Source organism: Chaetomium fimeti (assembly GCF_033439085.1).
Source record: "Chaetomium fimeti strain CBS 168.71 chromosome Unknown B0H64scaffold_5, whole genome shotgun sequence".
Classification (NCBI taxonomy): domain Eukaryota; kingdom Fungi; phylum Ascomycota; class Sordariomycetes; order Sordariales; family Chaetomiaceae; genus Chaetomium; species Chaetomium fimeti.
The window spans coordinates 1,427,523-1,448,006 of NW_026944333.1; the positions used below are offsets into that span (position 1 = coordinate 1,427,523).

At 57.4% G+C, this 20,484-nt stretch overlaps 9 protein-coding genes and 1 non-coding gene across 10 annotated transcripts; 4 read left to right on the forward strand and 6 right to left on the reverse strand.

The window, feature by feature from the left end:
• Position 1: 1 nt before the first annotated feature.
• B0H64DRAFT_182513 (uncharacterized protein) lies at positions 2 to 1,528 on the reverse strand. The gene is made up of 3 exons (XM_062798941.1): positions 922 to 1,528; positions 465 to 665; positions 2 to 226 (listed from the first exon to the last, which is right to left on the reverse strand). Exons 1-3 carry the CDS (start codon positions 1,296 to 1,298, stop codon positions 64 to 66), a joined length of 741 nt encoding a protein of 246 aa, XP_062657744.1. The 5' UTR covers positions 1,299 to 1,528; the 3' UTR covers positions 2 to 63.
• On the reverse strand, positions 1,072 to 1,972 carry B0H64DRAFT_182668 (uncharacterized protein). The gene is made up of 2 exons (XM_062798942.1): positions 1,866 to 1,972; positions 1,072 to 1,803 (listed from the first exon to the last, which is right to left on the reverse strand). Exons 1-2 carry the CDS (start codon positions 1,880 to 1,882, stop codon positions 1,323 to 1,325), a joined length of 498 nt encoding a protein of 165 aa, XP_062657745.1. The 5' UTR covers positions 1,883 to 1,972; the 3' UTR covers positions 1,072 to 1,322.
• Positions 1,973 to 2,738: 766 nt separating this feature from the next.
• B0H64DRAFT_182312 (uncharacterized protein) lies at positions 2,739 to 5,010 on the forward strand. The gene is made up of 3 exons (XM_062798940.1): positions 2,739 to 3,493; positions 3,556 to 3,639; positions 3,705 to 5,010. Exons 1-3 carry the CDS (start codon positions 2,965 to 2,967, stop codon positions 4,874 to 4,876), a joined length of 1,785 nt encoding a protein of 594 aa, XP_062657746.1. The 5' UTR covers positions 2,739 to 2,964; the 3' UTR covers positions 4,877 to 5,010.
• Positions 4,637 to 6,252, reverse strand: B0H64DRAFT_425142 (PdxT/SNO family). Its single transcript, XM_062805673.1, has 2 exons — positions 5,679 to 6,252; positions 4,637 to 5,601 (listed from the first exon to the last, which is right to left on the reverse strand). Exons 1-2 carry the CDS (start codon positions 5,930 to 5,932, stop codon positions 5,118 to 5,120), a joined length of 738 nt encoding a protein of 245 aa, XP_062657747.1. The 5' UTR covers positions 5,933 to 6,252; the 3' UTR covers positions 4,637 to 5,117.
• An 807-nt stretch (positions 6,253 to 7,059) lies between these two features.
• On the forward strand, positions 7,060 to 7,998 carry B0H64DRAFT_361566 (SOR/SNZ family-domain-containing protein; the record flags this gene model as incomplete). The annotated part of the gene is made up of 1 exon (XM_062801739.1): positions 7,060 to 7,998. One exon carries the CDS (start codon positions 7,060 to 7,062, stop codon positions 7,996 to 7,998), a length of 939 nt encoding a protein of 312 aa, XP_062657748.1.
• A 1,474-nt stretch (positions 7,999 to 9,472) lies between these two features.
• On the reverse strand, positions 9,473 to 10,041 carry B0H64DRAFT_433438 (uncharacterized protein; the record flags this gene model as incomplete). The annotated part of the gene is made up of 2 exons (XM_062806047.1): positions 9,473 to 9,766; positions 9,835 to 10,041. 2 exons carry the CDS (start codon positions 10,039 to 10,041, stop codon positions 9,473 to 9,475), a joined length of 501 nt encoding a protein of 166 aa, XP_062657749.1.
• Positions 10,042 to 11,053: 1,012 nt separating this feature from the next.
• B0H64DRAFT_462914 (uncharacterized protein) lies at positions 11,054 to 13,210 on the reverse strand. Its single transcript, XM_062807574.1, has 7 exons — positions 12,707 to 13,210; positions 12,611 to 12,647; positions 12,473 to 12,543; positions 12,161 to 12,417; positions 11,976 to 12,092; positions 11,495 to 11,882; positions 11,054 to 11,428 (listed from the first exon to the last, which is right to left on the reverse strand). The coding sequence occupies exons 1-7, from the start codon at positions 12,911 to 12,913 to the stop codon at positions 11,318 to 11,320; spliced, it is 1,188 nt and encodes a 395-aa protein (XP_062657750.1). The 5' UTR covers positions 12,914 to 13,210; the 3' UTR covers positions 11,054 to 11,317.
• A 1,221-nt stretch (positions 13,211 to 14,431) lies between these two features.
• Positions 14,432 to 14,505, forward strand: B0H64DRAFT_t101. The gene has a single exon. It is a non-coding gene; the product is annotated as a tRNA-Val (tRNA).
• Positions 14,506 to 14,644: 139 nt separating this feature from the next.
• B0H64DRAFT_475731 (Sin-like protein conserved region-domain-containing protein) lies at positions 14,645 to 16,379 on the forward strand. The gene is made up of 2 exons (XM_062808118.1): positions 14,645 to 15,358; positions 15,445 to 16,379. Exons 1-2 carry the CDS (start codon positions 14,836 to 14,838, stop codon positions 16,281 to 16,283), a joined length of 1,362 nt encoding a protein of 453 aa, XP_062657751.1. The 5' UTR covers positions 14,645 to 14,835; the 3' UTR covers positions 16,284 to 16,379.
• Positions 16,380 to 16,736: 357 nt separating this feature from the next.
• B0H64DRAFT_325258 (topoisomerase II-associated protein PAT1) lies at positions 16,737 to 19,342 on the reverse strand (the record flags this gene model as incomplete). Its single annotated transcript, XM_062800692.1, has 2 exons — positions 16,737 to 17,025; positions 17,076 to 19,342. The coding sequence occupies 2 exons, from the start codon at positions 19,340 to 19,342 to the stop codon at positions 16,737 to 16,739; spliced, it is 2,556 nt and encodes an 851-aa protein (XP_062657752.1).
• Positions 19,343 to 20,484: the final 1,142 nt, after the last annotated feature.

A 20,484-nucleotide genomic window follows, 5' to 3' on the forward strand; every position in this document is an offset into this window, starting at 1 on the left:
ACAGTGTGACAAGTTTGGAAAATGTGCTGTCAAATCAACAAGCGGGGGGGGGGGGAAGCACTATCAAGGCCCAGGACAAAGCATGACAACCGGCGTAAATTGATGAGCTCCCACGACCATTTCAAGAAACCTACTTGAGTCCAAGTTAATGAGTGCGCCCAAAACAAATCCAGAGTACAAACAAGAGAAACCCCCCACCGAAACCAACACACAGAGACAGCCCGACCTCCCAGGATATCAACCTCCCTTCCCCTTCCCCGCCTCACGTATGTAAAGTGTAAAGATATGCTCGATTCGAAACGTCAACAGCCAACAACCCCCCTCCCCTCCCCCTTTTTCTTACCAACAACCCAACCCAACCCAACCCCCTTCACCTCCCCCCACTCCCACTCCCACTCCCACTCCCACCCCCACCACTCACACCCCCAGCACCACCCCCAGTCCCAGAACAAGTCTTGAGGTGCCTCTTGAGGTTATCCGCGCGCATCTCGCGGCCGCAGCGCGCACAGGGGGCGACCTCCTTCCAGAGGGCGCGGTCGCCCCGCACCTGCGGGATGTCGGAATGACAGGTGCGCAAGTGGCGGGCGAGGTCCTTGCGCTCGGCGCCGCCGCGGAAGTCGCAGTAGTCGCACTTTTTGGGGCGGGTGTGGTTGTTGGCGTGTTTGCTGTGGTTGGGGGAGGGAGGTGGTTAGCTTGGGCTGGGTTGGAAAGGGGGGTTGGGAGGGAGAGGGAGAGGGAGAAGAGAGAAAAAGGGGGGAGAAAAATATGGGAGAGGGAGATGAAAGGGGAAGAGGGAGATGAAAGGGGAAGAGGGAGATGAAAGGGGAAAGATGGGAGAGGAAAAGGGGGACACTGAAAAGGAAGTAAAATTGAAAACAGAAAACCAAAAACAGGCAGCAGACAGAAAAAGGAGCCTCTCACCGGAGTTGGCACTTGAGCTTGAAAACCTTCTTCTTGCTCGTGCACTTCGGGTCGGTGCACCGGAACGGCCCGCGGCTGCCGGTCGAGGAGGAGTCGCTCTCCTGGTCGGAATGTGCTATCTCTGGTGTTGATCGTGCGTTCTCGACAGAAATCGTGGGGCTCAAAGGAGTGACGAAGGAAACGGAACAATCCGAAGCCGCCGGTGTCATGATCTCGGGGCTGGAAGCGAAGGACGAAGAGGCCGCAGTGCCATAGGAGCCGGTGGTGCCAACGCCACCGGGAGGGGCCTGCTGGAACTGGACATGTAAAAAGTCGTACGGAAGCGAGGGACTGATGGGAATCTGGTTGTCGCCGCTCTCCGTGGGGCTTCCATCCATGGTGCTGCTCGTGTTTAAATGAACCTAGTTGTCCAAGACGTGGCTGACTGGGGAGAAAGCCGCTGAAAACACGGGTGCACCAGGGATGGAATCACCGGCGGGAGAGTAAGGGTCGAATTCCGGATAAGTAGGCGCAGGGTTGGGGGCATCGGCAGGCCCTGTGCCGTAATATACAGCCTCTCCCAGGTGGTCGGACTCTAGAGACGCCCCCGGGAAAGGGGGGTCAAAGTCAGCACCTGGGACCTGTCCGGAGAAGTCCAGTCCAAATGTGCTGGGCTGGATCATCAAATTCTGCGGGTCCACGGTGGCATCGCCAGCTTCGGTCCCATATGTGGCAAGACAGTGGGCGTGCTGACCCCCCGACAAGTCCGATGGCACGCCGACTTGTGCACTCATTTCGAGCCACGCCGAGACGCTCGTCTCCCGCCCGGAGGTGAGGTACGGGCCAATCTCGTTGCCCTCAGTGTCGGCATCCCCCGTCCACCACTGTGCCTCCAGCGGGTGCCTTTGTGGCTCCCGCGTTAGCTCCCACGTCGTCAAAGCGTTCCTTGGACTCGGTAGACTTACATGGGGAGTCGGGCCATCCTCGACACCTTGCGTCAGCTCCACAGGTAACAGAGCCGCGAGACAACTGAGCGCAACGAGCGGTAGGGCAGGGTTCTTGCGGGCCGAGTAGGCTATCGTCTCCACCAAGAGGAAGTCAGGGAAGGGAGGTTTGATGGATTTGGATCACCGTCGGTGTGACAGTGGTGTCGTGGTACTAGATGGGGACACAGAGAGCTGGATCAATGCCGCGCAGCTCGTGTGGAGTGGGAGGACCGCACGCACTGGCACTGGCTGGACACAGCGGCAATTGTCCTTCTCAAATATCCTAAACCCGTTTGAGACTCGTCAGCTTGCGTGTTGGTCGCAAACGGGAGGCGGACGGAGGCATACACCCTCGGAAGCTGCCTCGTTGGGGCCGCGGTCGAGCTCCAAACGCCGCGGGCGAAGGAGAAGCCAGACTGAGACCGGAGAGCCTCGCCAAGAGCACGACGCAGTGAGGCCCGCCATGAGGCCCGCCATTTGAGGCCCACTGCAGGTTGGGAGCGCCATGGAGGACAAGGGTTCCATTGGTTGGGGGGACCCTCACCCCCTTTTCCTTGACCAACCAGGGGCTTGGTGGTGGGAGGCAGTCTGGCTGACTCGCCGAGAGCCCAAAAGTGTTGGAACATGTTGGAAATGCTTAAGAACCCAAAAGGTCTCGAAGGGGGCCTCCGTTGGGCTTTCTGATTGCCTCGGCGGTTAACCGGGACGTTCTCACAGGCACTTACCCAGAGAAAGCCTTGTACGCCTCCGGGCCCCCGGCCGGGTCGCTGTCCGTGTCACCCACCATGCGCTCTTCTGTGCAATGACGAGGCTGCTCCATGGCGAAGGATCCAAGATGGAAAGAACCAACTGTCGAGGAAAGACATCATTGTTCTTGAAATGATTCCCTATAAGGGTTTGATCTGATGTTGGTGCTTTGCTTTGCTGTCGGCGATCGACACTCGCACAACGACAGACGTTGAATCTTGATTCTACCCACACCTAGTGTGCTCCAAATCTCCATTTTCCCCGCTTCCTTGGCTCTCTTGAATTTCCTATCTATCTGCTCGGCTCGTCAGCCACAGCGAACAGCCTCAACATGTCCGACTTCGAGTCGGTACCCCTTCCCCCCAGCCTCAGGAAGCGCTTCTACGAGCCCGTCATCTTGCTGGATGCCCTCAGAGGGGTTTACCGGCAAGACGAGAGTATTTCTGAGCCCGACCTGGAAAGTGGCACGGGCAAGTCTCAGAAGGAAACCTACTTCTGCTTCCTCAACAAGCTCAGCCAGATTTGCGACAGCCAAAAAAAGAAGGACTTCGGCAAGACTGTCAGCGCCATCGTAGTCCTGGAACCGGGCAGCATCGAATACCGCTTGGCATCGAATAAGCGGGATAGCCGTGAGTTGGACACGGCTACCGAGTACTTGACCGACATCTTGAACGTCCTCGGCCATGTCACAGACCAGCAAGTCAATGACAAGGCTTTTATGGCCACCGTCTCCTCCGGGATTTTGCACAAGATCCTCGCCTTCAACCGCACTCGAGTCGAGCTTTATTTAAACGACTTGGTTGAAAATGACCGGCTGGATTTCTGCGTTAACTCTTCCGCTACGGGCCAGACGGCGGACGGTGAGCAGCCTTGATCACGTATGATAATCATACCCCATGCCAGTTCTGATTGTTGAATCCAGCCAAGTCCGTTGCCGAAGCACTGCGCAGTCTCCAGCCACACATCCAAGCAGCCAGGGGCGCTTCACAACTGAGCAATGATGATTGTAAGCCCAAATTCCCATAACCAACGACATCTCGATGACAACACAACAACTCACACGGTTGAAAGTCGTCCGCCACTCAGAAGCCCTCCTCCAAACCATCCACAAGCACTACGAACCCACGCTAGAAGACTACATGAAGCAGAAGACACGCGGCGAGAACAACATGGTCGACAGCCCCTGGAACGACGTCCGACACGCGCTCGGCCGTCTCCTTTCCTACTTCATCGCCATCAAGGTGCTCATCTCGGCGCGCAAGTACTGGCCGCGCCTCTTCGTCGACTTCGAAGTCACCTCGATCCCCTCCAGCCAACCCCAATCCGACCCGCCCGCGATCCGGCGCAACGCGAGCGGCATCATCAGCCGCATGTCGCGCAGCAAGGCCGTGGCCGACGCCTACCAGGAGCGCGCCCGGCACCTGCAAGCGCACAAGCTCGACGAGCGGATCCGCGACCGGGTCAAGCCGAACCGCTTCCAGCCCATCGTGCACGCCGAAGTCAACCTCCTGACCTCGGTGCTCGCCTCCCAGGCGGCCGCGGAGCGCGACGGCGAGGACCCGCTGCGCTTCTTCCACGAGGCCGAGTTCGGCGCCTACATCGGCAGCAGCAAGCCGACCTGCCTGCTGTGCGCGCAGTACTTCAAGGCCCACCCCTCGGGCGTCGCCTGCCGCGCCTCCCACGGCAACCTGTATTTCAACTGGCGCGCGCCGGATGTGTCGGTCGACGACGGGCCCGCCGCCGACCAGCAGCGCCGCGACATCCTCGAGGCCATGGTGAAGGAGGTCCGCAACGAGACCACGCGCGCGATCCTCGAGCGCTCGTATACCCGCCGCAAGCACGACTCGTGGGATACGCCGTCGAATCCGCTGAGGAGTAGTACCGTTGGGGCGACGCTGGGTTGGGGAGCGGAGGAGGATGAGTTGGCGAGTCGGATGGGCCAGGTGAATCTGGATACTAGGGGGTCGATGAGGAGTGGCGGGGTGATGGGGACGGATAGGAGGTCGGCGAGGAGCGGAGGGGGGATGGGTGTGGATAGGGGTTCGGTAAGGAGCGGAGGAGGGTTGGATATGCTGGCAAGGGCGAGGGGGATTGATCAAGCGTCTACGATGGGCCAGATCAACGATACGTCTTCGATGAGGGCTTGGAGTGACGGGTCGCGGGAGACGACCCCTGAGGCTCCGACGCATGTTGAGGATAACGAGGAAGATGATGACGAGGATGGCGGAGGCGCGAAGCTCTGAAAGGTGGACGAGTTCTGTGCCGTGTTTCGGGCGACGGTTTCGGCCCGCAGTCTCTTTTTTCATATATATTGTGTGTACGTCGGTTATGATCTTAACGCCAGGGATTTCGCATCAAATCATTACTTCGTCTCGCTGTGGGAGCTGCCGTACCCATCCCCACATGAAGCCAAATCAAGCCCCCGGCAAGCAGCGTCTATGATTCTAATCTATCCGTTCCCAACTCCAAGCACCTACTGGCCCCTCAAACTCCGTCAACGGCCAGTCTCCCATGCCTGAGCGCATCCGCCACCTGCCCCAGCCACCACACATGTATCCTCACATCATCCGTCAGCTCCGGGTGGAAGCTCGTCCCAAACACATTCCCCTGCCTCACCGCCACGATATCCCCCTTCCCTTCCCCCTCAGTCTGCTGTCCCGGCACCTGACAAACACCCAACACCTCAACCTTGCCGGCCTGTTTCTGGGAACCAGACCCCCCATCAGAGATAACCTCCTCCACAACTGGCGCCCGAATGAACACGGCCCTGAACGGCTCCTCTCCCTCCCCCAAAAAGGCCAAATCCAGGTTGGCCACAAAACTCTGCATCTGCGTGCCATACCTGTTCCTCAACACCCTGACATCCAACCCCCCAATCTGTTCCTGCCCGCCCTGCTTGGTAGCGACCGCTTCCTCGGCGAGCATGACCAGCCCGGCGCAGGTCCCCCAGACCGCCTTGTGTTGCACTCTGTTCATCGAACCAAATTAGTACGGGTACGGTTTCCAAAATCAAAGCAGGTAGGTAAAAAACAAAGGATTACGGACTTGACAAACTCCCGCAGCGGGTCGAGCAGGCCCAGCCGGCGGGCGACGATGGCCATGGTGGTTGACTCGCCGCCGGGTATGATGAGGGCGTCGCATTGGGCGAGCTGGGGTGCTGTGCGGACTTCGGCAAAGGTGAAGCGGAGGCTGTCGGGGGATTGGACGTGGGCGGTGGCTCTGCGGAGGAGGTTGAGGTGCTCTACCACGCCGCCTTGGAGGGCGAGCACGCCGACCGTGATGGTTCTGGTCTTGGTCATGGTGGTTGGGTTTCAAACCTTCCGCGGGTTTGAGATGGTAGGTTGGAAGTGGTGGCGTGAGAATGAATTCGTAGCTCTTGTCACTCTCCAACTCCTGTTGGTTGGTCGTGTGGGGGGTATCTCAGCGTTCGCTGTCAGTCAGCTTATCGACGGGAGTCACACGGCTTCTCAACTACTAATCAACACGGTTATCAAGGTGTCAAGGTCACAGAGTGAGAAGGGCGTGCGGAATGTGGCGGTTAAGGCCGGCACAATGACCAATTGAATTAAAATGCCTCGCCACTGAATTGACTTCCCGACGACATCGGCACGCCCAGAGGGGCAGGCGAGTGGGAGAGAAGAAAAAAACACGCGTTCCCCCCCGCCGGTAAACGGCACTGTGCGCTGCCCTTCATGTTGCACCGGCGGTGGAAATAAAGTTGACACTGTCCAGGGTTTTCGAGATCGCCCCACGGTGAGACATCCCCACATGGTTCTGACTGTTGCCGTTTCTCGAAGGGCGTCAAATCACACAGTCACCGTTGAAACAAACCGAGGGCAATGGTTTTCTGAAATTGCGTCTGATATTTCAATTCTTGTAGCGGGAAGGTGGAAAGAAATGAACCCCACCGGAACTCGAGAATTGTTCAACGGTTTGGAAGGTCCACCCCAATCGCGCAATCTGGAGCCCCGCCATCGGCTCGCGGGGGTTTTCTGTCAACCGCTGCAACGTGTGCCAAGTGCCGCCGTTCCTGGTCAAGCTCCGATTCGGAGGCGGGGCACGTGCAAGGGGAATCGAAAAATGGCCGGGATTCCAGATCCTGACAGTGCACCCGCACTGTACCTTTTTTGTCTCCTCTTATCCCACCAAGGTGGTCATCGAGGGGTCACAGCTTGACTGACTCACGCAACTTGCTCTTTAAAAAGTGGATTCTCGATTCTCAAACCTTCAAAACTTTTGAGAGGATTGTCACTCCAGTAGAACTCATTACCTCTATTTTGGAGATTACCTTGTCCCTGTTTCCAACCGAGCGATCCCCCATCTCACGCCCCAAAATCTTACATCTCGAACAAAACCCCCACTCGAGTTTTATTCAACCTCGGCAACAGCTCCCAAAAAGAAGCAAAAAAATAAATTTTAAGAAAAGATGGCCACCAACCTTCACCCCGGCACCAACGGCGCCGCCAACGATGACTTTACCGTCAAGGCCGGGCTCGCCCAGATGCTCAAGGGCGGCGTGATCATGGACGTGACAACCGCTGCCGAAGCCCGCATCGCCGAGGAAGCTGGTGCCGTCGCCGTCATGGCCCTCGAGCGCATCCCCTCCGACATCCGCAAGATGGGCGGCGTGGCCCGCATGTCGAACCCGGAGATGATCCAGGACATCCAAAAAGCCGTCACCATCCCCGTCATGGCCAAGGCCCGCATCGGCCACGTCGTCGAGTGCCAGATCCTCGAGGCCCTCGACGTCGACTACATCGACGAGAGCGAGGTGCTCACCCCGGCCGACGACAAGTTCCACGTCGCCAAGTCCGACTTCAAGATCCCCTTCGTCTGCGGCTGCCGCAACCTGGGGGAGGCCCTCCGCCGCATCAAGGAGGGCGCCGCCATGATCCGCACCAAGGGCGAGGCCGGCACGGGCGACATCGTCGAGGCCGTCAAGCACATCCGCACCGTCAACGCCGAGATCGCCCAGGCCAAGGCCGCGCTGGCCGGCGGCGGCGACCTCGCCATCTCGGCCCTCGCCCGCGAGATCGGCTGCGACGTCGCCCTGCTCCGGCAGACCGCCGAGCTCGGCCGCCTGCCCGTCGTCAACTTCGCCGCCGGCGGCGTCGCCACCCCGGCCGACGCCGCCCTCATGATGCACCTCGGCTGCGACGGCGTCTTCGTCGGCAGCGGCATCTTCAAGGACGCCGAGACCCCCGAGCACGCCGCCAAGCGCGCCCGCGCGATTGTCAAGGCGACTACGCAGTTCACCGACAAGAAGGCGCTGATCGAGGCGAGCATCGAGCACGGTGAGGCGATGAGGGGTATCAGCAACGCGGGCCTGAAGCCGGAGGAGAAGATGTCTGGCCGGGGTTGGTAGGGATGGAAGTTGGGTGATCGAGGAGGGGGGCCGCAGAGGAGGCCGGGGATGTGTATTTGAGTTTCAACACTGCAGGCCGTGGAGTAACGGAGTCTGATGCAGGTCGCAGTTGGCTTGAGAGCATCGTTCATCATGGATGGGAGGCATTTCTCAGCAATACATGGGGATATGGGTCAAAAAGGCACTAAAGGTACTTGGGGTCGGCCCATTGCCATAGTTTATTGCTATTTGCATTGCGATTTCGTTTTTTCCGCTCCATATCTAACCCAAGGCTTCGGGATATATTAAGAGGCTACAACAATGAATCCGTGCTGAGATAATATTGCAGATTCGGACCCATAGCTTTGCCGCCTCCGTCTGTGAAATTCAACCTACGACATCCTGTCGGACATAGCACACGAGTATAAGCGACAGTCCATATAGGTAGGTAGCCAGCAAGAATTGAGCCCCATAATGCACAGCGTGGCCTGTGTGTATCTGGGAACTACCCGTGTCACCAGCGGGTCGAATCACCCCAGAGGGTTGCAATTACGTCGTCGGAGTTGGCCGCATATGTCGATGTTCAACTATCGATGTTCAACTGATGACAGGGTTCTATGGTTAAATTATCACCGAAGGCAACCTGAAACCTCACCAGCTCGAATTGTCGCCTAGAACCGGTATCCTGACATCTAGTACGAGTCTACCAAGCCTGAGTTCTACTTCTTCTTCAACGGCGTGGACGAATCATTACGAAGAAACGCTTCAAGACGACTTGAAAGCCATGCTGCAAATATCACATGTCTGGTCTAAGTTATACGGCAAAACTGAACGGTATTCTTCTTGCGGCTTCATCTTAGTCAGTCAATGACGGTTCGGAGAAGATGAATGAATGCGCAGTACCCTTGACCAAGGAAGAATCAACCCAGTACCGAATGAACCTGGGGTCGTTTCCAGCACCTACTAATCTATCAGCAAGTGAGCACCATCCGTAATGAATAACGGCAAGCTTGCTGGCCTTACGTAACTAGTCGTCAATGTAGGATCATCGCGTTGGCCTGCCCTGGCGGCACAAAACCGCTGATCCTACTTAGGCATTAACCAACATGAAGTCGGCATGGTCACTGATCGTGTCGGGCAGCACACCGAGATGAAACATAGGCTCTGCTTGTGTCATTCTGCTAACCCGGATGCCAGTATCCTACATACGGGTGCCCTAGAAAGAGCGCATATCTCCTTTTCTACTAAGCTGGAGGAAAACCTCGAACGGAATCAAACCCCCAGCGACCGAAGGCGTGGTAGTCGGCTCAACAGTCGCCCGCAGCAACAATAACATTCCAGTTCGCCCCATCAAATGATTGACCAAGAGTCCGGCCATTGGCGCCCTGGTCACCGCACCTAGAGATGATAGCTGCCGCTTCGTCTCCAAGTCGCCTACAAGGCACAAAAATTTCATTTCGATTATCTGTTGGGTGTCGAGTTAGAATCGAGTTCTTCACTTTTGGGTAATACACTTGCCATTGCAAAAATAGATAGCAGAATCCCAGGAGCAGCTGACGCGGTCGCAGGTGCCAGGGCCGGGACGGCCACGGCAATCACCCTTGATCCCTCGGAGATATTCGACACCTGCGGCAAGGGCAAGGAAATTCCGCGTAGGGCTCCATGACGGGGGCCATCCGCAATGAATGGTAGCCCGCGTGTTCAAACCATCACGGGCCTCGAGCGCCACAGAAGAGTTGTCAAAGATTGTATAAGTTGGGTTGAGAGCTTTCGCTTTCGCCTCGATATCCTAACATTCAGACGTTGGTTAGTCCTACTCCTGGTTTCAAAGGGAAGAGAATATAGAATTCCCCGCACCTCGAAGGTATCGCCGCTCAGGTATACCGGTTCCTTCCCTTCCTCCAAGGTACCTCGCCATTGGACTGGACCCTCGACAAAGGTATAGGATCCCGCTGATCCCACGTCCCGTTCCGTAGGCACAAGGGGCGAGCCAGAGGCAAACATGCTCGAGGGGCTGAGCAAACAGCCCACGGCTGCAAGCAAAATAATAGGAACCTGGACCATGATGGCAAGAAGCTGCTAGTGAATGGAGAAGCGTGTGAGAAATCGTTGGTGGTGAGGAGAGAGGAATTCTGAGAGGAAGCTGGTGGTGGTCTTTTATACCCAATGTACCTCCTTTGCGGCTTGGTGTTTCCAGCGCGGTGGTATAAACCCGTATAAGCCGGGGCCGGAGTACAAGCTCGAGCATAAAGTGGAGCATAAGACGGAGCCGGAGCCGGAGTACAAGTCGGAGCCAGAGTACAAGCCGGAGCCGGGACACAAGCTAGGTCTGAGGTCTAAGCCGGAGGTAAGCATCTTAAGCCAAAGGGTTTACGATTGAAGAGGCGCGCACGTGTAATCTGCTGATTGCGTACATAGGTACCTACGTAGCAGCAGCGGCACGCCAGCAAAGATCCTCCATCCTGCGCTGAGCCCGCGCGTCCCAAAACGGGGGCCGTTGTCCCGTGTTCTGCCTTGCGACTTGCGGCAATGGTAAATATTTCCCCGTAGCCAATCCTCCATGCTGCATGGACGCTCGCCCGGATGCCACGGGGGATGTGATTCGTTCCGGGTACGACGTCGTGCGGATGATCCGACGGGAACAGCCTGTGCCTCCGGCCCTCCGCAATCATGGATGCCCGCCCCCTCAACCACCCGCCGTAACCCCATACACCCCGTCCTCTTCGTCTCGTGTCCACGCCGGCCATTCCCGACCTGGCACTTCCCGGCCGTGCTCCCGCCGCCGCCCCGCGAAATCATGGCCGACCCTGGGAGAGTACCTACGCTGCCAGATTGTGCCAGGTTCGAACAAACAGTTCACTGTCGGCAATCCCTGCATCCAGGGGCGCCAGGGACTGTTCCATGTTAGTCCGTGTCCGAAGACACAAGATGAGGGAGGGTAAAGTAGAGTAAAGAAGGAAAGAGCGGAGAAAGACGTGATACGATCACAATCCGGGTCACTGACAACCAAGAAAGGATGTGAATGCTGGGCATATCATAATAAGCTGCAGAGGTAAGATGTTGGCACAAAAGTTCTTTTCAGTTGGACCGGCCACAACTGTAGCGTCCATGCTTGCTGTATTTGATTAGTAGGTACTCACTTTGTATATTCCGTAGCCTCAAATGCCCCATCCAACGCCCAATACCCATCCTCCATATGTATCCCAGAATTACCTACCCACCAAGCCCATAGCCCCTCGTTTTAACATTATATCTTCCATCATATCCGGCACCAGCGCCGGGGGGGGGGTATAACCAAAGGCAAACGCACACAAAATAACCCAACCACAACATCCACCCATCACCCAATCGACCTCGCCGTGGCCTCCCTCCCCAAATCCTCCATCCTCTCCGACGCCCCATCCCCCTTCACCCACGGACTCGGCCCATACGCCAAGCCCGCCCTTGCATTCTTGCTCCCCCCATCACCAATCCCACTCCCACTCCCCTCCCCGCGCTCCACATCCCCCATCGCCACCCCCCCTCCATCCCCATCAACCTCCGCAATCCCAATCCCAATCCCCACCCCCTCCACCCCATGCTTCCCCCCCTGCATCCGCGAAGGTTTCGACCCGATCGTCAACGGCGGACCATGCCCCCCGCCAGACACACCACCACTACTCCCACCCCCACCGCCACCGCCACCGGCGCCATCACCACCACTACTACCGCGGGAATCGAACAGGCGCGGCCAGAAGCGGGTGACGAGCGGCCGGAGCGTCATGGCGCAGGCGACGACGATGGCGGTGTTGACCTCGACGCAGGTCCAGTAGACTAGGTCGGTGTTGGTGTAGGTGGAGTCGGGGTCCGCGGCGTTTTTGACTTGGATCAGGATGGCGAGGCGGATGAGGGAGACGAGGCAGACGCTGGTTTTTGGGGGGGGTCGGTTAGTTGGGGTGTTTTTTGGTGGTTTGGGGGTAGGTTGTGGGGGAGAGAGGGAAAGGGGGAAGGGGGCTTACAAGAAGCCGATGGCGAAGATGCCGACTACGACGAGCTTTTGGCGGCGGGGGAGTTTGAGTGGCGCGATGATCGGGATGGGGAGGATGAAAATCATTAGGTCGGTTACGACGATGATTCTGTTGGTGACAAGACGGAACGTTAGTTTGGCTGGCTGGGTTCGTGCGTGTGGAAGGTGGGAGCTGACCCTGTGTTTGCCCACCAGGCGTCTTGGCCCTGACAAAAGGAAGCTTCGATGCTCGAGTCCCAAGCTGCCTCCAGGGGGATGCAGTAGGTGAGAGTCGTCGCTATCGCCCATAGATTTGTGATGATGACGATGGCCAGCACACCGTAGCAGGCTCGCCGGGCCCACTCTAAGGTGAAGATGGTGAGATAGAGGAGGCAGATGGAGACCTTGGTTAGGAACAGTGTGAGGATGTAACACAGGAGCGAGAACCACCATGCCTATGTGAGTTGTTAGAGGCCCGTCTATGGCTCAGGGGTACGGACGTCCGAATACCTTCCTCTGTGGGATCCAGTCGGTGTCCATATCGATGTCCCAAATGTGTTTACCCTTGCCGTATTTGACTTCTAGATTTGCGTGTGAGCGCCGACACCTCGGTTTGGGTCATGTTTTGTTCAGTAAGGGGCAACCAACGTTCCGCTTGACTAATACACATGCATCCCGCCGCTATCTGATCACGCATGGTTAGAAAGAAAGAAAACGCCAAGGTCGGGAGCATGGGATGCGTACTACTGAGGCGGCGATGAACCAATCCGCCGGGCCGAGAGAACGTACAATCCTCACGCGAGTCCAAAACCTTAGCAAAACGAAGATGACGGCAATTGCCCAAGTCGTGTAATTCGCCGCGAGGATGTTAGGGCCGAGGTCGTCATGGTCTAATTCGGCCATGGGAGTGCCGGAGGCGCCTCCGGGTCCGGCTGGCGATCCTGAGCTCATGAGGTCGGGTGAAGCATCGGTGTTGAACTCCGTCTGAAAACCCACCCTTCCTCGACCCCTGGACTATCGTGGTTGGCCCGACGCTATGACGGTGGGGAATGTTCGAAGGGTAACCGGCTATGGCTCGTCGTCACAAAGTTTAAAAGTTGCTTGCCGGTGATTGTAGGTAGGTAGTTGGGCCGTGGCGTGGAGTCTTCTACGCAGTACTGTGTAGATCCACGTTCGGGGAAAGGTGAGAGACTTGGCCGGCTTGCCACGGCCACGGCGGTCTTTCGCAGACACAGCGGGTTGCTCCTGTTTGTACCTTGCCTCGGGTCCAGCACGGCCCCGTCGGTTCCGGTGCGATCAGTGGTTATTCTCTTGGGTGGCGGCCGGGACTGGCATCCGGCCACCAAACAGACTGCCGCTCCACGCCGGGATGCGACATGGGGGTAGCTCCTCAAACCGAGTCTCGGTTGTGAGGAATTCCAAATCGAGTCAACCCATGCCACTACATGCATATTTTCATAGTCTCATAGTTTGACCATTGAGGGCGAAAGTTTGGTGATGAGCGCGATCGGGACTGCAAGCTCTCACTCTGCCCTCAAACCGGGGTTATGCCCATTGATATTCTGGTCTGGCCGGGGCGAATCGTGCTGTGGCGAACTCGACGGAGTTGTGCCCGGCCGAATTGTGAGACATTGTTGCGCCCCCGCGCCCACACCACTCATTGCCCCGGTCAGTCGACATGGGTTTGAGAGCTGACATGCATCTTGTCGTCACAGCTGGGAACTTTCCCCAAGCAACGTGACACGCCTCAGGCTTGAGCATCCTCGAGCATTCGACTCCTCCGGACACACCCTCCCACCTTGTGATAGGGGCTGCCGATGTCCCATTCTCGCCCATTCTTCCCAGGTCCGAGCCAGCGGGATGCGATGCGATGATTGACAGGAGATCCTGGACGATCTTGGTTCGTGGAACTCCGTGGAATTTGGTAACTCACCAACAAAAGGCGGCTCAGCGGCTCGGCGGGTGCCCCTGCGTTGGCGAGGTTGTGCCGACATTGCCATCTGCCATCCCCTGTGTTTATTAGTTATGCATAATTTGGTGCGTCTGCTGCCACCCCTGCTGTTTCGGTTGAGGTCGCCAAGGTGAACAACAGCACGCGGAGTCTCAGACAAATTCCTGCTTTTGGGAAAACCCACGACGAGTCAAACTCACCGCACCAATTTGAGGTTGGCACCCGCCAGTTAGCTTGAGATGTCAAAAATGCTGTTGGTTCCAGGTTTCATTTGCTTTCAGCTTCAAAACACTGCCGAGTGGCTTTGTTGCTGGTTCCTAGTTATTGCGGGACCTAAGCTCGAGTGCTTGACCTCAAATTTGTCTTTGTCGAATGTTAAACCCGCGAAATTCTTCAGATTCGATCCCTTCGGTCTAACCAAGAGTGAGTTACTTGGGGGTTATCGAATGCCACGGTGCCGTCGACTGAGCAAGCGTGTCTTGGGACACCGACAGAATAATTGACAAAACAACAACCAAGGTCCGATGGTGTAGTTGGTTATCACGTCAGTCTAACACACTGAAGGTCTCCAGTTCGAGCCTGGATCGGATCATCGTGGGGTGCGCCTAAGCTCGACGAGGATTAAAATCGTGGAGATGAGCATTTTTTTAGCGCATCGCGAGTCTCCCGGGTGGAGTTTCGATCGAGCCGCAACCCCACTGAGCGAGCCTGTGCGCGCTGAGCTTGCCCCGCTAAAATTTCCAGCATCGCGGGGCACTGCGAACTGCTTGTGACAGAGAAATCGTGCAAGTCTACAGATTACAGAAGTCGGGCATACACACAATATAACCCTTTTTACCTCCAAGTTGCCACTCCCACCAATCGGTCTTTAATTACTACTACAAATTCTACGCGTGTACCTTTTGGATTGGCACCTCATTCCATGTCGTCCACTCACCAGCCTCAAGGCGCACCAGCCGCTGACGATGACGACCCCGTCGTTGCGAACTATTCCGTCTTCATCAAGCCGACCCTCCCCGAGCACCGGAACCTCGTCGTTCTACAATATGTAACCAAAACCGCCCAAGATCCGGCCCAAATCCGGGTACCGCGAATCAGCGAGCTGCGAACAAAGCCCGGCACCGGCATGTACGAGGTCGACGTGCCCATCGACACGACCGAGGCCTACGACCGGAACAAGGGCATGGCGTGGGGTACGTCGTTGCAAAAGTCCATGGATGCCAAGAAGGGCGGCAGTCTGGGTCTAGCCGGCGGGTTCAACATCGTCGCGACGTCCACGGGCGCCAGGGGCCGCCGGGGCGGTGCCGGCGCCGACGACGAACCACCCCCGCTCAACTGGGCTGAGGCAGCGCGGCAAGACAAGGTCCTGCGCAACCAAACCTACGGCGGCGTCCGCAGCGCTGAGGAAGAAAACACCCGCCACATGATCGGCGTCTTTCAAGGGAGTAAGCCATCCATCCACCACCCCCTCCCCTTTTCCCCCCCTTCCTCACAAACCCACCACCACTAACCACCCACCCCCCACCCCCAGAAAACCTACACCTCACCCCCGTATCCTCGGTCGTCCACCTCCGCCCCGTCCCGCACCACCTCGACGCGGCCACCGAACAAGAGCGCCTCGCGCGGGGCCCAGCCAGCGGCGGCGGCGGCGGCGGACCCAACCACTCCACCACTCCCGGCGGCGCGGGCGGGGGCGCGGACAAGGCCGCTGGTGGCGGCGCGGGCGGGCGGGCGATCCACATGACGATCAAGTCGGCGATGGACGCGGACGGCGGGGTGTCGACGGAGACGATGGCGGACCGGCTGCGCAGCGTGCAGACGGAGGCCTGGCAGCGCATGGAGTGGGTGCATGACGAGGCCGAGTTGGCGTGGGAGGCGTATAATGAGTGTTTGTTGTTGCGGTCGGGTGGTGGTGGTGGTGGTGGTGCTGCTGCTGCTGCTACTGCGGCGGAGGGCGGTGATGGGGATGGGGATGGGGAGGCTGGGGCGGGGAAGGGGAAGGGGAAGGGGAAGGGGAAGGGGAAGGGGAAGGAGGTTGCTGGCGCTGCTGCTGCCGAGGCGGGGGGGGATGTTGATGAGAGTGGCGCGGCGGATTTGGTGGAGAAGGTGTCGTGGTTGAAGACGGATTGGGGGGAGGAGGAACTGCTGCGGGCGGTTAGTGGGATGGGGGACCCCGTCACGGAAAGGGAGAAGGCAGATGTGAAGGGGGTGGCTAAGGGAAAGCAGGCAGTGGTCAAGACGGAAGAGCAACCAACCGATGGGCTGAAGCAGCCTGTTCGGGCTGGTAGGGGCGCAGCGGCTGCTGCCTCTGGTGCGAGGAGAAGTACTAGAAAGGGAGCGACTAAGGGCAGTGCGATGGAGATAGACTAATTGCGAGGTTTGGAGCGTGTGTAAGAAGACTAAACAAGGAGTGATCCTTAGAAACCTGCATTGCTAGGAGTTTCGGCCGCATGATTCATTCACAATGGATTGGGATGTAAACAATAATAACTACTGCGTGCATGAGATGTAGATAGAGGAAAGAAAACGCTCCAATTCAATGCCCCTCCCCTCTTACTGTGCACATATACCATACAAGATCAATATGCTGCTTTTCCCCTCAACTCACTCATTTTGTGAGCTCGACAGAACGCCATACATCAAACATCCCGAATGCCAACTCGGCCTTGATGACATCCTAAATCAATTGTCGCATCCGTTCGACAGCCATTTCCTGCCTTGCGAGCCTGATACCTAGCAAGCCGTAACTTCAAATAAATAGGGCGCAGGTGCCCATCCCGTCCATGACCTTGCCGTCATGTTTGCATGATTCGTGCGGAACTACTACTGAAGCAGCTCAACGTCCAAGCCAATAGAGCGCATGAAGAGGTTGACGTTCTGGAGACGCTGGGCAGCCAAGTCCTGGGGAAGCGTGTTGGAAAGCGCGACGGTGTCCATCACACGATCCTTGACGGCCAAGACTAGTCTCTGCTGCTGATCGGGGCTGGCACCGATTCCGAGCGCGGCTAAGAGTTGCCAGACGTAGATATCGTCACCCGCGGTGACGGGGCCCGGGAAGGTGTGGGGGAGCGAGGGTTCGATTAGATCGAAGAACTGCGTGTGGGTGGCATCCCTGGAAATGGTTAGCAGACTGAGCATAGCAGGAAAGAAGGGGACACGTACCATGAGCGCCAGGCCTGCTCATTGCCGCCTCCGCCGTGCTTAATAATCTCGGCGCGGCTCAGGATCATGGTGAGCATGGAAGCACCGATTCTGCTCTTAGAGATGACATCGACGTTGCGAGTGCAGACAAGGCCGAGCATGCCGGCAACAAGGTCCACGTCGAGCTCGTTCAAGATGGTGAACAGAGTCGACATGACGGAAACGGAAAATAGCTCCACGTTCTCACGCATGGCAGCGTTTAACTGCATTACCTCAGGCGTCACCTGAGCGTTGCGTACAACCTCGAGATTGTCGAGGTTCACGAGGATAAGTGTGAGGATCGTCGTGCGCTGCTCATGGGTAAGATGGCGGGAAATACGTTGCATCGCCTTCATGCCCTTGGTGTACGAGAAAAGGGCAATGAAGGGATGGACACGACCGTTGTCAGGATGGTCGTGAATCCGGAGGCTGTCCCAGAGCTGGTTGTTGAGAATCTGCGCTTCGCTATTCCAGGTAACGAACTTCTGGATGGCCTCCGTGTCGGCGTCATTTGCGGGAGGCGGCGGCATGTTTCGGTCGTGATCCTCCATTTGCATAAGCGTTGTGTAGATGCGTTCGATTGAGCGCAGGTCAGTCTTCCTGTCACCATCGTGGGCGATGTGCCTATGCGCGCTCGCAGGGCGGTTGGCCTCGGTGGTGCTCTCAGCGCGCTTGATGTTGAGAAGCGGCTTGGGGGTTTTGGCATTGCTGAACGAGATCTTCCCGAGGCTGCCCTCAATCACGAGCTGCTTGTTCTTGGGTTTATTTTTGGCTGCCTCGACAGCGCGCTGGACCTGCTGTTCCATGCGCTGCATGTGGTTCTCGGGTCCGCGGTGGTGACGACGCATGCCGCCCTGGCGACTCCCAGTCTGGAAGAGATAAGTCTGCGCAAAGTTGTTGAGCGGCTGGTTGGGATGCTGGCGCTGGCTGCCCTGGATCTGGCTGTGGACCTGGTAGTAAAAGTCCTCAGCTAGAGACTCGTCGGTGCCGTGTTCATTCGGGTTGCCGGTGGCGGCCACAAGTTGTTGAAGCTGAATCCGAGTCACAAAACTCTTGTCCTGGGGTGTCATGATGCCATTGTCGCGGGACATGAGGAATATTTTGTGGTTGCGCTTGGCTCTCTTCGCCTCCTGCTCGAGGTACGCCGCCTTTTCCTCTTCACTCAGCTGAGCCAACTGGGACGGATGAGTGATGATTTGCGGTTGGCGTGAAAACGACCCCTGCTGTCTATGGACAGGATGGGCTGGGTAACTCGCCGGCATTGTCGGGGTAGGATGCTGACGCACCCCGACTTTAGGGGTATCTCCAGAGACGCGGTTGGGGTTCTGCAAAATCTGCGTTGGCTGCATAGAAGATGACTGCTGCTGGCGCAGATGCGCTGCAGGCTGAGTTGGTGGTTGCGGAGAAGGAGCTTGCTTGGAAGCGGGCCTCTGCAGGATAGTGACGGAATGTCCGTGTCCATGAGCAGCAGCTTGGTCTTGGCCCGGATGCTCAGTTTGCGGTGGGGCTTGGTGCTGCGGGAACTGATACGCTTGGTCATAGTGCATCGGTGGGACTTGCGCCTGGGAACTAGCCGGAATGGCAGCTGCCGGAGGCGCCGGGGACGGCGTAGCCTGCTGCGCGGACTTCTTGGCCTGAGCTCGCATCTGAGCTTCGACCTCTTCTAGACTTAGCACCTTTCGACTCGGCGCCGCTGCGGGCACGGGCGCCGGGGAGGCAGCGGGAGCTGGCTGAGGCTGTTTCTTCGGCGCGACTCCCCAAAGAGCGGCATCAACCTGTAGTTCAGCTACCGGCTCGGCGCTGTACTTTTCATAGCCAGTCCGAGCCGGTTTGTAGGCAGCGGGCTGGGGATAATAACCATAGGATGATTGACCGGCAGCATGTTGCTGAGGGGCAGCGTGTGCTGGAGCTTGATACGCCGGCTGCGGAGCCCTAGTAGCGGGTTGCTGTCGCGTGAAGCGAACATGCTCCTCTTCGATGGCATCGGCGACCTTGGCGGTAGTATTAAAGAAGTCGAAATCCTTGCCTACTGGCCTGGTATCGAGACCGGCAGTGTCACCGAATGTATCGTCATTGAAGGCATCGCCTGTCTCATCCAGGTGGTCACCAAGCCCATCGTAGGTTTCCTCGAACTCTAGCGCATCGCCCTCGTCTTCGCGGTTCGACAGTCCGGCAAAGGGATTATGGGCTTGCGAGAACCCGGTCGCCGCGGGGTTGTGGCGGTTAGAATCGAAGCCGAAGAACGACATGGTTACGGCGTTTAGCTATTGATTGAGAACGCGTAAAGGGTTACTATTGAAAATATTAGTCCACAATCTTCGAGCAGTCCGAGCCGGGAAATGGTAATATTCGCGGGGTCACGGATCAGGGCGGGGAATCGCGACGATCGGCGAGGAGCGGGCAGTGTACCGGCACAGCGCGCAAAATCCTGATACGTCCGACGCAGCTAATTACTCACAGCGAGGGATGTAAGAATATCGGCTTGGTTGAATCGGTCAAGTGACATTGTGGTTTAATCAACGCGACTTGACTCCAGAAGCGGACGACGGTTCCAAGCGCAGGAATGCCGCAGAATGATGGCGATGCGCGGGACGCTCCGAATGGCTTGCAAAGGTCAGATACGGCGCTTTGTGTGCCGGAGGTGAAGGAAGAAAGTGTCACACAAGATGCGTCGCAACCTAAATGAGGCCAACTTTGGAGATGGAGTTCGCTTGTGGGTCGAGCTCGCTGGCGAGAAGCAACAGCTCGTGGAAGTGGGCGAAGTGGGATGCAGACAGAATTATCCGATAAACCAATCGGCGTGAGTCGGTCGGTCTGGCTGGGTGGGGTTCGAACCACGATATGCCAAGCAAGCCCATCACCTACCTCCCCCAGGGGCTTTATTTGGACATTTCCATCCGGGGCACTCATGCCCAGCCTTTTGAAGACGGCAGAGATTCTCGAGCCCCCCATCACCGACAGGCGAACGAAGTTAGTCGGAACGCCCACCAAAGCCTTAGTTACATGGTAGCCCGCTCCTCCACGGACTTGTCGAACATTTCGTTACCATTCTTCTGTGCTTGGTCGCTGAGTTGTAAACGAAAAGCCGCTTGGTCGTACACAGTAGTTACGCAGAGTCGCAAATATTTCAATTAAATATGGTCACCAAACCGGCATTTGCCAACATTCCCGACTTGAATGTTTCCCGGCCCTTTTGCGTTCCTCCCTTTGGACGAATACCCACGACAACGACCCTTTTTTTTTCTTTCCCTCTTCGTCTCACACATCTCCTCCAGTTAATGAGCAAAGATGCTCGGGGTAACTTGGCTGGCCGTCGTATCCCCGTTCTGGGAGACCCCGATGGGAGCCACTCTCATTAAGTGCCCTGAGCATGCAACCCGACCCGGGAATG

Excerpts from the sequence above, each read along its gene's own strand:
- B0H64DRAFT_182513 (XM_062798941.1), bottom strand. The coding sequence starts at position 1,298 with ATGGATGGAAGCCCCACGGAGAGCGGCGACAACCAGATTCCCATCAGT. Across the intron at positions 666-921 it reads AAGCTCAAGTGCCAACTCCG|CAAACACGCCAACAACCACA; the intron begins GTGAGAGGCTCC and ends CCCCAACCACAG. Across the intron at positions 227-464 it reads CGCGCGGATAACCTCAAGAG|GTCGGGCTGTCTCTGTGTGT; the intron begins GCACCTCAAGAC and ends ATATCCTGGGAG.
- B0H64DRAFT_182312 (XM_062798940.1), top strand. The coding sequence starts at position 2,965 with ATGTCCGACTTCGAGTCGGTACCCCTTCCCCCCAGCCTCAGGAAGCGC. Across the intron at positions 3,494-3,555 it reads TACGGGCCAGACGGCGGACG|CCAAGTCCGTTGCCGAAGCA; the intron begins GTGAGCAGCCTT and ends TGTTGAATCCAG. Across the intron at positions 3,640-3,704 it reads ACAACTGAGCAATGATGATT|TCGTCCGCCACTCAGAAGCC; the intron begins GTAAGCCCAAAT and ends CACGGTTGAAAG.
- B0H64DRAFT_425142 (XM_062805673.1), bottom strand. The coding sequence starts at position 5,932 with ATGACCAAGACCAGAACCATCACGGTCGGCGTGCTCGCCCTCCAAGGC. Across the intron at positions 5,602-5,678 it reads CCGCTGCGGGAGTTTGTCAA|AGTGCAACACAAGGCGGTCT; the intron begins GTCCGTAATCCT and ends TTCGATGAACAG.
- B0H64DRAFT_462914 (XM_062807574.1), bottom strand. The coding sequence starts at position 12,913 with ATGAGCTCAGGATCGCCAGCCGGACCCGGAGGCGCCTCCGGCACTCCC. Across the intron at positions 12,648-12,706 it reads GGTTCATCGCCGCCTCAGTA|ATAGCGGCGGGATGCATGTG; the intron begins GTACGCATCCCA and ends ATGCGTGATCAG. Across the intron at positions 11,883-11,975 it reads ATCTTCGCCATCGGCTTCTT|CGTCTGCCTCGTCTCCCTCA; the intron begins GTAAGCCCCCTT and ends CCCAAAAACCAG.
- B0H64DRAFT_475731 (XM_062808118.1), top strand. The coding sequence starts at position 14,836 with ATGTCGTCCACTCACCAGCCTCAAGGCGCACCAGCCGCTGACGATGAC. Across the intron at positions 15,359-15,444 it reads GATCGGCGTCTTTCAAGGGA|AAAACCTACACCTCACCCCC; the intron begins GTAAGCCATCCA and ends CCCCACCCCCAG.